We start from the raw sequence: 15,902 nt of genomic DNA on the forward strand, positions 1-15,902 counted from the left end.
TTAGTCTCAACTTCAAGCAATCGGAAATCACTTGTAACCAACCGAGATCTCGGAGCTTGTTGTGTTTGATTATTACCCGAAATGGAAAGGAAAGAGAGAGTAGAGAGAGTTGATAGATGGATGGGATAGAGTTTTTGGCAAAATGTTTGGTGCATGGGTATGCCACCTTATATAGGTGTGAGTATACTGTGCATCTTTCCGTTATATCGGCCCAATGGGCTCTAAATACACGGCCTTGGGCCCAAACATACATCATGAACACGAAAGTTATAAGAAAAACACACCAAAATAATACAAAATACTAAACAAACAAAACAGGATCTAACAAAGTGGTTGAAATAAGGAAAACACACCAAGTTTCGACACCCGGTGTAAGCTACGTCGTGAGGGGTGTAGCGTACGTCCTCACCAAAATAATGTTATGCCCTTGAGATGCCATATTACGCGTAACATTTTGGCAAAAAAAAAAACATTTGATGTAGGCTATGTCGTGCTTGACGTGGCTTACACCCTCAACCAAAAACAAACAATTTTTCATCTTTTGATTCCATCTTCATTTGTTGCCTTCCCTTAGCTTCCCACATCTCAGGTAATGCATATATCCTTCTCCAAACACTCCACAATGCTTGATTAAGCTTCTATTTCACGTAATTGCATAAATACACAAAGTCATAGCATTCCAAACAATATTTCAGCTAATAATGCCATATTAAACATTATAAAATGCAATCATGCATCCACTCATCGTGGATTGCACATTTTTATGTTAAGAATGTTATGAGTTCATGCACTCAAGACGCCTTTGTAATTCAAGGGAGCAAAGCCAACTGAATAACGGAGTCAAGGGGCAGCACACGCGGAGCGAGGTCCGAGGGGTAGCAAGTGGCAAGGACCCTAGCTGGGGATTAGCTAAAAGTTGGTTAGAAATAGCAAATTTGCTAATAGTTGATTGAATTTGATACGAATGATCTACACTATAAACATTAAAATTGGTCTTCACTGTAAAATTTAATTTTTGGTTTTAAATATGTTCTTCAGTATCAAATTTGTATTTAATTTGATACCATGATGTTTCATTTAAGAGATGCGATGATTCATTGTAGTGGTTTGCCCCCATATATACAAATTAATTTGCTCATATATAGTAGGGTTTGAAAATATTAACAGATTATACGTACACTCGTGCTTGATTTTTCTAAAAATTATCAGATCGAATATTTGTGAGTAACAGTGAAGTGGTTTAAATTGTCACACACTTGGGTAATTTTTATCTACTCACGTACGTTGTTATATTTAAATTATTTCAAACGAGAATGTTGAACAAACTAAAATATAACATATCAAAGTTAGCTGGATTTGTATTATTCGACAACTATACTGCTCACGTCAGAAAATATGTTGAAAGCCGGTCGGGTGATGCTCAAATTTCTATTTAAATGGACCTTGATACCTGCAAAATGTCAAATGTCCTTATTAGCAAATTAGAGTATCAAACAACACCGACTAATAATATTTGTATATTTTTTAATAGCAATAATATTAGTGTCACTGATGCTGCAGCTCCTGCTGCTGCTGCTACTACTAATAATAATAATAATAATAATAATAATAAGATATTCATAATTAGTTATTATGATTTTAAAGAGAAACATACCACTATATATTATTCTGCTTTCTTTTTCACATTTCTTTCACGTAAAAAGCAAAAAATAAAATAGAAATATATAAAAACAGGATTTAAAATCAAGTTTTTTTTTCATTAAATATCTTGAACAGCAAAGTAACCCTTAAAAAGGAATCTTATGCAAGACACAAAAGAACATGTTACGGTTGACAATTTGGGAAAGTATTCGTGTGGATCTCCATGTGTGAAAAAGAACACTCTTTTGTCTATCTAAACACCAGTCAAATATTGTGTTAACCAACTATATGTTTTCTGCTGACTGAATATTTAACAAAACTAGGTGCTCTTTAAATTTATGAATATTAAAACAATTAGGAAATTTATTTAATTTAATAATAATAAAGTGTTTTTAAGTGTTTCCTTAAGTTACTCTAACTTATATAATGAAAAGATAAAGTTTCAATACGTATAAAATTTGTTATAACTGTTATTTATTTATTTTTTAAATTGACCGACATGACCTAAATGTAACATGTATGACTTTTTGTTGTTATTATATTCAGTTTCAGTTTAAGTTAATTTGGACAATTATGAAAATTAATTTTTATTTAGTAGATTTTTTTTCTGTTAAGTTAAATATGATAAAAAGGTACGATATTCATTTATGTTCCATATAAGTAGATTTTGATTAAAGGTTCTAACATTTATAAATTTAATGAAACTTCACAACATTGGAGCACATGTTGAAAGTGTTTTTTTTTTCTTTTCTTTTTTATCATAAAAGAAATTTGAATAACTTTATTGCAACACTTAGTAAACTTGATAAGTATTGGCCAGATGGATTTAAAAAAGATCCAACTTTAAACGAGTTAAGATCACGTAGCTAATTAATTATAGTATCATACTACAGAAAACATCTATTTAATATTTGACAAAACGGATTTTTATAATTTTTGTAAATGCTCACTACGATTTATCTAGATTGAGCAATTATATATGAACTTGACGAGCTAGAATAACCATGAATCATGATAGGTATATTTATGGAGTATGATTGTGAATGAACATTTTTACATATATTGACAAATTAACCATGATTGTAATTGATCAAGTATGGTAGTTAATTACCATTGTTAACTTAGATTGACCGCTAGTATTGATTAGGTATAGTACGTTGTGATCACCAAAGTTCAGTTATTAATGGCCATTGTTGACCTAGATTGATCAAGTATAGGCGTGATTGACCTAGATTCCTCAGACCATCATTGATCCAGTAATTACCTTCGGATTACCAAAGAGCTTAGTTTAAAGCTTTAAAATTTCTCATTTATTATTATTATTATTATTATTATTTAGTATATAAATTTAATTTCACATATCAAGCAAAACGATTACAATAAAGTGACAGGTAAACGGGCAAAAAGCTGCGCCGCAACCTCTTTTATTATATTATGTTTGATAAATAAAAAGAAGGTTTTAATGTTAAGACGTCCGTGATTTTTAAAAGATCAACATTTAAAATTTGCTTTTTTCTTGTATTTTTCAGGTAATTAAGTTGCCTTTGTCAATTTTCTTTTATCCGAAAGAAACATTATATGAGTCAATGAATTTTAATTTCCTTCGTATAAGTGTGTTTTCCAAGCTATAAGTACACAACTTCTTATTGATGAAATAATATTGATGACTTATATATTGTTCTTAATTCATAGCTATCGAGGGAAATTAATTGATGATTGCTTACCAAGTAGTAGCTTTCACCATGTTGCAGGCCAGCCACTGAGACCCCGTACTCATCGTGAGGCACGGGTACACCAGATGAGTGAACTAGCACCATATCCTCACTAAACATACCTTTCATATTAATCGGACCGCCTTCCACCTCAGTTGGAACTCCATTGATGAAAACAGTGATGACTCTTGAACCTAGCTTGACATAATAATCAAACAAAGACTCCTTAATAATTAACCTAAAATAAACAATTTTGTTTTGACTTATATATATAACCCTTTCATTAAAAAACCGGTACTGAAATTGCAAATAATGTGGCAGGAACACATATAATATTGGACAAATGTTAGTTCTAAAAATTTTGACAATGAAAAAATGGGTTTGATTTTAATAATCAACTTTATAATTCCGTTCTTTTTATTAACAATTAACTTGTTACATGTAGTAATATCTTTAACTCCCAATCAAAGTGATATTAATTAAATGAAAGAAACAAATTAAAGGTAAAAAAGTATTAATTATGACACAGGAACATTTTTAAATTTTATAGAAACTTTGTTACTCAAAGTTATAAAATTCCCATTCTTTAACAAACAAGAATTGTGAATTAAGAACCCTACGAAATCCATAATTAACTTTTGAAGTATTTAAATGCATGAAACCTGATGACATAGATGTGCTGTGCTCAATTTCTGGATAACTAGAAGCCTGACCAGACATAAAATAGATCTCGTCACCACCGCCGCCACCCAGCTGTGAAGAAGAAGAGGATGAACCACCAGCCATAGGTGACAAAGATTCATGTAGCATAGGTAAGAAACCAGCTGCTGGTTGTTGCATAACAAAACCTGGCTGTTGGTACTCAATTCCACCACCACCAACACCACATCTTGTAAACACTGGTTGTTGCTGTTGTTGCTGCTGCTGTTGTTGATGTTGTTCTAGCGAGCCACCGCTTATGAGGCTCACTTGAATCTGACGCTGGCGCCTTCGTGATCTGGAGCGCCGATTTTGAAACCAGTAGAAAACATTGGCGTCACCAACGGAACCGAATTTCTCAAGCAGCTTTCTTATCTTGACGGTTTCTTCCTTGGGAGGGTTAACCATCCCACTGTTGAAAATGGATTCAAGTATGAGAATCTGCTCAGGTTTGGGTGTCCATCTTGACCTGACTGGTTCATTTCTTTCAAGGCATTGGGTACTTGGGGTTTGGGTTTGAGTTTGATCTTCCATGACTTTGATACAAGAAAGCAGCGGTAGAATACTTCAAGATCAGGGTTTGTTGGGAAAGAACAAAAGCTTATAAAAATATTGAGAGCACATGAACGTACAGAAATGTTGAGAGGTTACACATGAAGTTGTAAGCAAATGGGTATTTGTTTATAGTATTTAGAAAGACAAGAGAACCTGCCACGTATCAAGACATACTCCAAGGGTGGACATGTAGTTTATCAACCCTAATTGTTTAATGCAAACGTGTTATTATTATTATTAAACCCTATTATAATTAACTCATACATCCCATTTGTATCCTTAATACAAAAATGAGCTAGTATCACAAACATTTGATCGTCCACCAAAAGATATCTTTTAGTAATCACTAACCAGCTAGAAAAAATAAATTAAAACAAATTAAGTTATTATTAGTCTTATCCAAAAGAATAAAAGTCTAAGCGAGACCCTGGCAATAGTCCATTGTTGAATATCCGGCAAATGATCCCTTTGTAATATATGCCGGTAACCTGCAAGAATTCTGATTACCCTTGCATCAATTCTCGATGATGTATCAATGACGAATTATCTTTGGTACTTATGAATAATCTACCTTTCAGCGAAAGTCATTCGTTTTATAGTGGATCATTGTTAAATATTTATATGATCCAGATTTTGCTTGGGTTAAATAATCTGATTAGACGTCTAATATAACTCAATTTTGCCAACAAGTTCTTTTTATCAAACAGCTAGGTCTGAATATAAGTTATCGACTGTAACAACTCGATTTTTCATATAGTATATTAATACTCGACGTGTTTTCATTATCGGGCAATTTTAATCAACAAAGCATCACGGTTATCGAGTCATTAATATTTTATTATTACTATTAATTATTTATATTATTCCCTAACTATTTATATAACATATAGACAAAATGGCAAAAGACGTCCTTTATGTTTGCACGGTTTTTCAATGTATGTCCTTTGGTAACTTAATAACAGAAAACATCCTTTATATACAAAAAAAGTTGCACGGTTCGTCCTTTTCACTAACGAGGGTTAGTTTTTCTCGTTAAATCCAGTCATGTGCACTTCATGTGAAGGCAATTTAGTCTTTTTACCCTTTCAAAGGTTATTTGTGTAATTTACTTAAAATTTTGGTCTTTAAATAAATAAAAGTTTTTATCTTTTTAACCATCATCTTCTTCCTCAAATAATCATAACCCACCATTAACACCACAACCAAACACCACCCACCAACCATCATCATCATCCCATCCACCACCAACTATCAGATCCGACCCACCGTCACCCGACCATTCATCACTGGCACACCGTCGTCCACCGTCACCATCTCCATTCTCCTCACGCGCCAAACCCTCACCAGATCGGAGCTCCGGCAAGAAAAAATAACCGGAATAAAAACTTATTCTTTCAAGATGACGGTGGGGTCCAAATATATATGTCAACCCCTACCACAACCTTCACTTCTCACTGAACTTCGTGACCAACGCAACTCCGACTTCACACAGACCGTCGTCACCATCACCACGGCACCACCGCCAAGACAACAGTCTTTTCTCCTCTGCATATCCAACAAATCTTAAAACAACAAAACCCTTAAAAACAAAACCCTAATTTCTGATTTTCCCCAAATTTCATCTCACGATTACACCTGAAATTGATGCTCGTTCGATTAAGTCTAATGATGATCGTTCGATTAAACGCCGTCAACAACCACCACACCGGCGAATGTATCCGGTGCACCGCCTCCGTGTTCTTCATTACAGCTGGTCAGGTACACGCAGCTGTGTTTTTTTAGACTACAACCTCCCTATTCTCCCGCCGACTACCATCCATTGCTTTCGTTCGTCTTAATCGCCACTAGGGTTGCCGGTTTTACCTGATTTCACCATTCCCTCCTTTCAAACCAACCTATTTGTCATCCAAAACCTTTAGATTTATGGGTTTTCTAGGTGGTGGACTAGTGGTTGTAATCTGATGGTGTGGATGGTCATGAAGCACTATGGTGGTTGTGGTGTGGAGAGAGTGAAAGAAGAGAGATAGGGAGGAGAGAGAGAAAGGAGGATTATATATATATTTTAAGTCAATTACATAAATAACCCCTGATAGGGTAAAAAGACGAATTTACCCTCATTTGCTTTGCACATGACCATATTTAACGAAAAATTAAACTAGGTTAGTACCAAAGGACGTAACATGAACAGAATTTGAAACATGAAATACGTCTTGTGTCATTAAGTTTGCCAAAGGACGTCTAATGAAAAAACGTGCAAACATAAAGGACCTGTTTTGCCATTTTGTCTAATATATATCTATATCTTTCAAATGATGGCAATTCAAGTCCTAAACTAAGCTTTTACCTCCTTATGTTTCTATCTCTTTAATCCGGGGACTAGAGTGCAAATATTATTATAAACCCTTAAACCTAGTTACCCAGATCCGAACCCTGAACCAGACCCGTATCCATACAACCCGTAGACCCATTTTGATTACTTGTGGCTTAATATTCGCTTAATAATTTCAATTGATTTTAGTAAATCGTATTTATGGTTGTAACAAACTCACCGACGTTCTTAAATTTGTTAAATCGATCATACATATTCGTATTGTTTATTTTCTTGGCCAACACAAGACCCGTTCATCAAAATACCCTTAATCAACCACCATAATTCAATTACCTTTGCATATTTGACCTCCTAAGCATCGCCAACAATAACCCTAAGTTTGATTTCACTTTACGAATCTTCTGATATGAGTTTTCGATCTTAGTTGAGCCGCGATCCTTGGTTCATCGTTCACCATTAATCTGTCGTGATTTCAGGTATTAATTATATGATTTTTTTTCGTCGTGAGCCCTTAATCAAAACCCCTAACATTATTTAAGAAAACGATTAGTGGATTGATCAATTTTTAGATCTAGGGTTTTCAAGGTTTGGGGGTATCTGTTCGTTTCTGGTTTTATTAAACTGGTTTCATTTAATAACCAACTGGTTCGCTAGAGCAGATGGTTTTTTTGGTTTGTGTTCTTCGTGTCTCGGCTGCCGGCGCGGGTTTGAATCCCGGCAGCCCGATTTTTTTTGGTTTTAAATTCTTTTTTAATTATTGCAATTTCTTAAGGCTTTTAAATTAATATTAATAAAACATTATTTTATGAAACCGACACATTTAAGTTTTCGGTTCTTGTAAATTAATCTCGTTTCAAAATTTCGTGTATATATATATATTATAATTCTTTAGATGATAATATAATAAACATATTAAAAACGTTAAATAAAACCTTATCTTTAAAGCTTCGTTGACGATTCAAGGTGTATTTTTATTTAAACATTATTATTATAAATTATTTATTTACTTATATTTATTATATCTTAAACCATGTTTATATATTTAAATAATTTATTTATTTAAATTGTTTTATTAGTTATTTTATCAAGTATAAGATCGATGGTATTTTGTAATAATTCCTCCAAGCAAGGGATAGCGATAATATCGGGTTGCAATAATAATAACAATAGTAAGCAATCGTTCAATCCATGATATTATAATCACAAACATAACTCAAATCACATCAAAAACTTAATTCATTAAATCATGTTATATCATTTATAATTAATTTATATTATTATATTTAACTAGGAATCATTGTCGGTGTATCCCGAAGGGTTCATCTTTCTCACGTCATCCTCACTTATCTTTCGTTCATCTGATCAGGTGAGTAATCACTCCCCTATTTTACTTGTTTTCAAATGTTTTGGGGACACTTGTGTACCATTTATCAAATTATTTATCTATTATCTAGTATTCAAAATCGCAACTATTTAATCCTTGTGTGTATATCAGTTTATACCTAACTTTCTATTTGCTTACTTGCTTACTTGAATCGCATTCGGAGAGGTCCAACATATTCTCAGTCTAGTATGATCATACGACCGTCGTAGTGGCCGGCGTCCGACGCATTGACAATGGTTTCACCGACACCTAATTTTTGGTAACCAATGCCCATTCGCATGGCAACGGTTTAGCCATTTTTTTTATGTTTGATTGTTTGTGTATGTGCTATGGTTTAACTGTTTATCTCACAGGAACAGTTTGCATCTTTCTTTATATTTTATATATGCTATTAATGTTGTGTCTTAAACTGGTGTTTTACTCACTCAACATGTGTTGTTGACAAACCTGTAACATCTCGGCCTCTCGTACCACCAATATTGTCCGCTTTTCCCCCAATGGGTTGCCATCTGGGAACTCACAGCTTTGTTTTTTGTTGCCTAGGTAGAGACTTCCCAGGTGGTCACCCATCCTAGTACTACTTCCACCTAAGCACGCTTAACCGTGAAGTTTTCATGCCACAACCAACTAAGCCCAAAACGCGTTGGTGATGTTAAGAGGCAAGACATTACTTATGAACTAAGAATCTCTCTTGTCCACGGCCGATGTGGGATTTGCCTAAGAGTGGGACGATGTTGTGTTTGCCAGGGGTGTTACATCGACTCCAAGTCTCCAATACTTAATGATTCAAAAAAAAAAATTAGGGGCTAAAAATCATGACCATTTTCTAAAAAATATTGTGATGAAAGTTAACCCAAAAGTTAGTCGGTGTGTGAAAGTTAAAGGGGTGAACCTTAAAAGAGTTGAGAAATAGGGCTAATTAATTATTATATTTTATGTTTATTGGTTTAAAAGTTATCTGTGTAGTTTTTAAATATTTTGCAAGTACACACTATAACAAATCAAGCCTATTTCGAAGACAGTTCATTGCTATATCCCCAATCTGTCGTCGACATTCATGTCGTCGCAACTTCTTTGTCGCAATAGTTGAAAATAGTCATCGGTATATTGTCGTCGATATAGCTACGGCTATAACAACGAAATGTCGTCGATATAACCTACTTTTTAAAAAATATTTAAAATTTATTAAATAACTTATATCAAGGATTTTTCGTCGGTATAGGATATTTTCTAAAAAAAATTGTTTTTTATATCAACGAAAAGCTGTCGATATAGGCTCATTTTTTTTTAAATATTAAATTTTATTAAATACTCTATATTGATCAAAAGCCCTCGATATATGAGCGAAACAAAATTTTCAAATTTTTTTTCTTTTGTTTTTTTAAATTTTCCATATTTTCAACCCAACAATATAATACATGTCAAATGTTTTCTAATACCTGTCAAATACAAATTATCATGAGCATCAAAATATGTTTCTGATACATGTCACATTTTACATTACCATAATTATCAAAATATTATACTTCTCTAATACATGTCAAATCCTAAATTACCATAAGTATCAAAATATTATTTCTAATATATGCCACATCCTAAATCACCATGAGTCTAGAATCTTATACAAAAGATAAACGATAATCTCCAGTGCGAGTTTCTACCATCCACCTCTAAGATAAATCAAACAAAGTTTAATAAACTTCTATTATATCTACATATGCAAAGTTTTTAAAATGAACGTACATACCTAATCACTTTCATCATCTTCATCATGTTGCCTTGTAGATCCCGATTCATCTTGGTGTCTTGAAGATCCCGATTGTTTGTTGACCCTTGTAAGTAATTGAGCTAACTGATTTTGCATTTGTTGATTTACCTTTTGTTGTTCTTCATTCAACTTATGTTGTTCTTCCCACTTTTGCTGCATTTCATTAAACTGTGACGCATGTACATAAGAAGTAGAAGTAAAGTCGGGGGTTACACTTTTAATTGTTCGAACCACACCCTGAACATGACTGCGTCATTCACCTAATGCTTGTTTCAAACACGCAACCTCATCAATGTCCTCACCATATGCTTCATCTCACATCATCATCATACTTAGTATATCCCACCAATAGCAAAGCTATGGTAGGGTCTGAGGAGGGTAAGATGTACAGCCTTACCTCTACACAATAGGGATAGAGAGACTGCTTCCGGTGAGACCCCCGGCTCGATAGTAGTTTTGCATCAAGACTTATAAGACACATAACATTCAATCTTCGGGACACCGGCTAATTGGTGCATGTACCCTTATCTTTCGGCTATCAACGCCACCACATGATGCCTGATTAACCTTCCGCCACTTTTAACGTTATTTTCACAAGATTTGTAAATAATGTGAATTAGTGCAATTTCACTGCTGCCCACCCGAGGGTTCACGCATATATACATTATATGCGCGCACCGCAATTGGTAGCAATTTCTTGAATTTTATACTGCATAAAACAATACCAATAAACGTGCATTACTTTTTTTACTAAACATTCTCTACTATAAATAATACCAGAAACTATTATAGGTATGCATGGTCCGGTTTTGACGGTTTTAGGTCAAACCGTAAACCGAACCGTTAGTAACAGTTTTCGATAACCGAAAACAAAAACCAAACAGTTGAAAATTAAAACCAAACCAAAACGAACCGTTACGAATGGTTTTGTCCGATTTGGTTTCACAGTTTTAGAATGTATACAAAAGCCAATTACTAATAACTCTACAACTACATCTCCTACATTTTACGCTAGTAGCATTCACGAATAATTGTATTATGTGATCATCCTCATCATGTTAAAACTCTAGAACTATTAAATCCTTCCACCATCACCACCACCATTACATCCAACCACCAAGCGGAAAGTGATTTGGAGACTTTATGGGCTCGTACCCGTAAAAGCAATCATGGCGTTGGTTGTATGGTGATACTGCAAAAATAGGAGGCAAATGTGGTTTTTGAACAAGCCCCAGCGACCTCAGAGGACTAAACGGTAATACTCGTACTAAGACGATGGCGCAGGTGTGAAGACGTTGAATAGCGGTTGCGGCTAGGGTTCCGTTACCGAGTTTCACGACTTTCAGTGAAGATGAACAGGCGGGGTGTCACAGTCGTGCACCTCCTTCCCTAGATTCGATTGACATATTCTAGACGGTAGATCAAACATTTCAGGCAGTGGCGATGGTTTAGAGACCGTTTACTGACGAAATACGTCTTTCCATATAAGAGTTCCGACGAATCAGTGATTTTCGGGTGACCTGTGTTTATCAATCTATATTACCGACAATATGGAGAGATTCAATCAAATCGATTTTGCAGGAATGGTATTGGAGGTGGTGGGTGTGGATGAGGGTAGACATGCACAAATCGGGTACAGTTGAAAAATCCGAACCGGTTCGGAACCGGTTTTTTACACACCGGGTAGGAAATGGCACCGGTTCCAGTCGAGAACCGGTTCGGTTCCCGACCCGAACCGATGCCCCAAAATGCCAACTTTTAGGAACCGGGACCGGTTTTTTTTAAATTCAAATAAAAGAGCCATTACAAACCGATTCCAACGGCTATATAGTCGTTTTTTACCGTTGGAACCGGTTTTTTTACTATAATTAGGTTATTTACATTCTATAAATAGCAAGGTATGGTGTATACTTGTTAAACCACTTCCAAAACTATAAAACACACTCCAAAACACAGTTAAGCTTAAACCGACAACAAATAACAACTAATGACGACGTTGTTATGGTGATCGAAACAACACGATGCCCCGATGTTTAGGTTCATTACGATTTGTGTCTCATGACCGACTCACAAGAGATGGCTCGTTGCAAATATTGCTCGAAGTTTCTTAAAGCAGGGTCCAACTCGACATTACGAAAACATACGAATTAGTATTGTCGAGAGAAAAGAAGTTTGGATGCTAAAAAAGCGGAAGTGGGAGAGTCGTCCGGCTCTACAACCCAAGCATCTACCGCCGGTGACAACGCTTAATCGTTGTAGAACGCCGGATTAAAACGACGGACTTTGTTTTTTAGTTTTAGTTGTTATGTTTAGTATCGTTTATGTTTTAATAATGTTTGTAATAGTTATTGTTTAAATAAATAAAATGTTCGTCGTTATTAAAAAAGTAACAAAAAATTAATCATGACTAACAAAAGTAGTTATTATTAAACAAATCAAAACTAAATATTAGTTGAACTTGTTACAAATAATTTTACTAAAACATATAAAAAACACAAATTACAACTCTTCTTCGTCTTCACCTTCGTCTTCACCCTCGTCTTCGTTATCGGAAGAAAGCCCGTCCTGCGCCTCCTCATCATAAATAGGACGCTCTATTGGTATTTCGTCTTCAAAGTTCGCCTTGTGTTGTACACGATCCACCGCATCCAAATGGTCCATTAGGCAAATGCAAACCTCTAGAGACTCGGGAGTTAATTTTGTTCTTCGCATAGATAATACCTTCCCACTAAGAGAAAAAACCGATTCGGAAGCAAGTGTTGAGGCTTGTACAGCAAGCAAATCACGAGCCATGGCGGATAGAATGGGAAATTCATTTTGTTTTCCTTTCCACCAAGCCAACAAATCAATATTGCAAATTTCGTCGACCGTTGCACCCTCAACATAGTTTGCTCCACTATATCGACCAAGTTCGCTAGTTGGTGTGTTTCCTCTTTGCCTCTTAGATGCCGATTCACGAACCGCATTCATCAAGTTTATAAGTGGGTCATTGCACGGCCAACTAGTTGTTATTTTTTTCACAAAAGACGATCTCGTGCTTGGACCATACATTTGAAAATAATGGTCATAAAGGTCTCGAAGGTTTTTGTTGAACTTTTTCTTCGCTTCCGTCGACAACTTCGGGTCGATCTCGTGCATATCCAAGTTGTCGAATATTTCCTCGATCGTTGTCTCAACCCCATGAACATTCCAATATGGGTTTAATTCGGCGGCACAAGTAAAGACCGGCTGTATGTTTTCAAAATATTTTAAGAACTTTTCCTTCATCACCGCAACAATATTCTTGAAGAGTTTGTTCTTCTCCGCAAAGTTTTTAAAAGTGCAAGACATGTAGTACAATTCTTGCAAAACCCAACAACTAGTAGGATAATAGACTCCCGATAACTTTGTTGTTGAGTTTTTGAACACGTCAAGATACCCCAACAAAAAACCGACATTCACCCAAACACTTTCCGGAAGCATATCGGCCTCTCGTTCATCAACAAGATTGTTATGAAAAGATTGTAAAGTTTGGCGTTGGGCAAAAGCACACTTTAGCATATGACAAGTTGAGTTCCAACGGGTTGGAACGTCCCAATTCGGCCCCAAATACTTTCTTTCAACCGACATGCAATAGTTCTTATATTCAAGATGTCTTCTTTTACCACTTTTGAAGACATCTTGTAACATAAGTCTAAAGAATTTTAAATCGTCACAAATGTTTTCGTTGTCGAGACCTTTTTGAACAACCAAGTTGATGATATGTGCAACACATCGAACATGAAAAAAATCCCCGAAACAAGGTGGTGAATATTTAATGATAAATTTTTCGGTCGCCTTAGTATTGTTTGTAGCGTTGTCAAACGAAATCGAAAATATTTTATTTCTCAAGTTGTAAGTCGTTATAACTTCATCAAGTAATTCAAACAATTTTTCGGCGGTATGTGGGAACGGGAAGTTTTCAAAAGCGATGGTGCGTTTCATCAATTGCCATGTCACCGGATCAACCCAATGAGCGGTGACACATATGTATGATTCGGGCAACCCGTGTGGTGCCGACCAAACATCGGTAGTTAAACTAACCATCGCTTATAAAGAATGAAAAAACTCGATTAACTCTTTTTTAGCACACTCTCACAACTTGATACAATGACGTCTTAAGGTAGTACGACTTACATGTGTGTATCGCGGTTGTAGAGTTTTTCGAATCAACAACGTCAAATCCGGGTCATCAAAGTGGTTAAACGGCAAACCTCGTTGAATAACGAACTTTGCCATTCTATCTTGAACTTGAGTCATGTTGTAACGAAATAGTGTATCATCTTTACTTAAGTCAACTTGATCGGTCGCGCCAATCCCTTTCAACGCCTTGCAATATGGCTTCTCAATGTGCTTTCTCAAAGTCGAGTTGGAATCGTGCTTTAATTGTGTTCCACATAGTTTGCAACGAGCCTTTTGATAACCTTCGGCATTCACAGCCAAATCCCAATTCTTCCATATGTCTTGATTGCGGTTATGGGTGACGACTGCAAGAACATTTGGGTCCTCCATAGGAGGAACGGGTTCAATAAAAACACTCTTCTTAGCCTTCTTGTTAGTTTTTTTATTGTTGCCATAATAATATTTAGTTGGATGGTCAGGTTTGCTAAAGGAGAAATATTTTAGTTTGTTTTTGAGTTTGGTGGTGAAACAAGTAATGGAAAACAACTTATATATAGGTTTTGGGCTACAAGAACCGGTTCCAATGGCTATATTACCGTTGGAACCGGTTACAACGGCTATTTTGTTTCTCAAAAACCGGTTCCAACGGCTATATTACCGTTGGAACCGGTTCCAACGGCTCTTTTGTTTCTCAAAAACCGGTTCCAACGGCTATATTACCGTTGGAAACGGTTCCAACGGCTCTTTTGTTTCTCAAAAACCGGTTCCAACGGCTATATTACCATTGGAACCGTTTCCAACGGCTAGTTTGACCTTTTAAAAAAAAAAACGGCTGGAACCGGTTTTTTCGGGTAGGAACCGGACCGGGTACAATTAGGAACCGGGTTGGAACCGATTGGGAAATACAAATAGGGGAACCGGGTATGATTTTCGGGTACAAAAATACCCAAACCGGGTATTTGGTCCATCGGGTAGGAACTGGAACCGGTTCCGGGTCGGTTCCACCGGTTCGGTTCCGGAACCGGTTTTTTTTGTGCACGTCCAGATGGGGGGGCATATTTTGATATATTGGTGGACGAAAATACCCCTCACGTGGGAGCTTTTAACGGAAAAGTCAAATGGTGTTTGTTAGTTTAACTAAAATCGTTACAAATTGAAACTTTAATGACTAAAACTGTACATTTAAAATGAAAAAAACCGGTTCCAACGGCTATATTACCTTTGGAACCAGTTCCAACGACTTTTGTTTCTCAAAAACCGGTTCCAACGGCTATATTACCGTTGGAACCGGTTCCAACGGCTAGTTTGACCTGTGTTTGATCTTTTTAAAAAACCCCGCCGGAACCGGTTTTTTCGGATAGGAACCGGACCGGGTACAATTAGGAACCAGGTAGGAACCGGGTTGGAACCGATTGGGAAATACAAATAGGGGAACCGGGTATGATTTCTGGGTACAAAAATACCCAAACTGGGTATTTGGTCCATCCTCCATCGGGTAGGAACTGGAACCGGTTCCGAGTCAGTTCCACCGGTTCGGTTCCGGAACCGGCTTTTTTGTGCACGTCTAGATGGGGTGATTTTTACAAAGAAAGTAGCATGACAATCCAAGAATAAGTTGACCCAAACTACCTTTTAACATATCAACATCAACCACGATAAGCAAAACAAAAAACG

At 35.9% G+C, this 15,902-nt stretch overlaps 1 protein-coding gene across 1 annotated transcript; it reads right to left on the reverse strand.

Moving 5' to 3' along the window:
- Positions 1–1,166: 1,166 nt before the first annotated feature.
- Positions 1,167–4,769, reverse strand: LOC143609303 (WUSCHEL-related homeobox 11-like). The gene is made up of 3 exons (XM_077084094.1): positions 4,016–4,769; positions 3,366–3,547; positions 1,167–1,450 (listed from the first exon to the last, which is right to left on the reverse strand). The coding sequence occupies exons 1-3, from the start codon at positions 4,584–4,586 to the stop codon at positions 1,433–1,435; spliced, it is 771 nt and encodes a 256-aa protein (XP_076940209.1). The 5' UTR covers positions 4,587–4,769; the 3' UTR covers positions 1,167–1,432.
- Positions 4,770–15,902: the final 11,133 nt, after the last annotated feature.

This window comes from Bidens hawaiensis, unplaced genomic scaffold (genome assembly GCF_021521415.1).
Source record: "Bidens hawaiensis isolate Kalapana, Puna unplaced genomic scaffold, B.hawaiensis_p1.1 tig00419535_1, whole genome shotgun sequence".
Lineage (NCBI taxonomy): Eukaryota > Viridiplantae > Streptophyta > Magnoliopsida > Asterales > Asteraceae > Bidens > Bidens hawaiensis.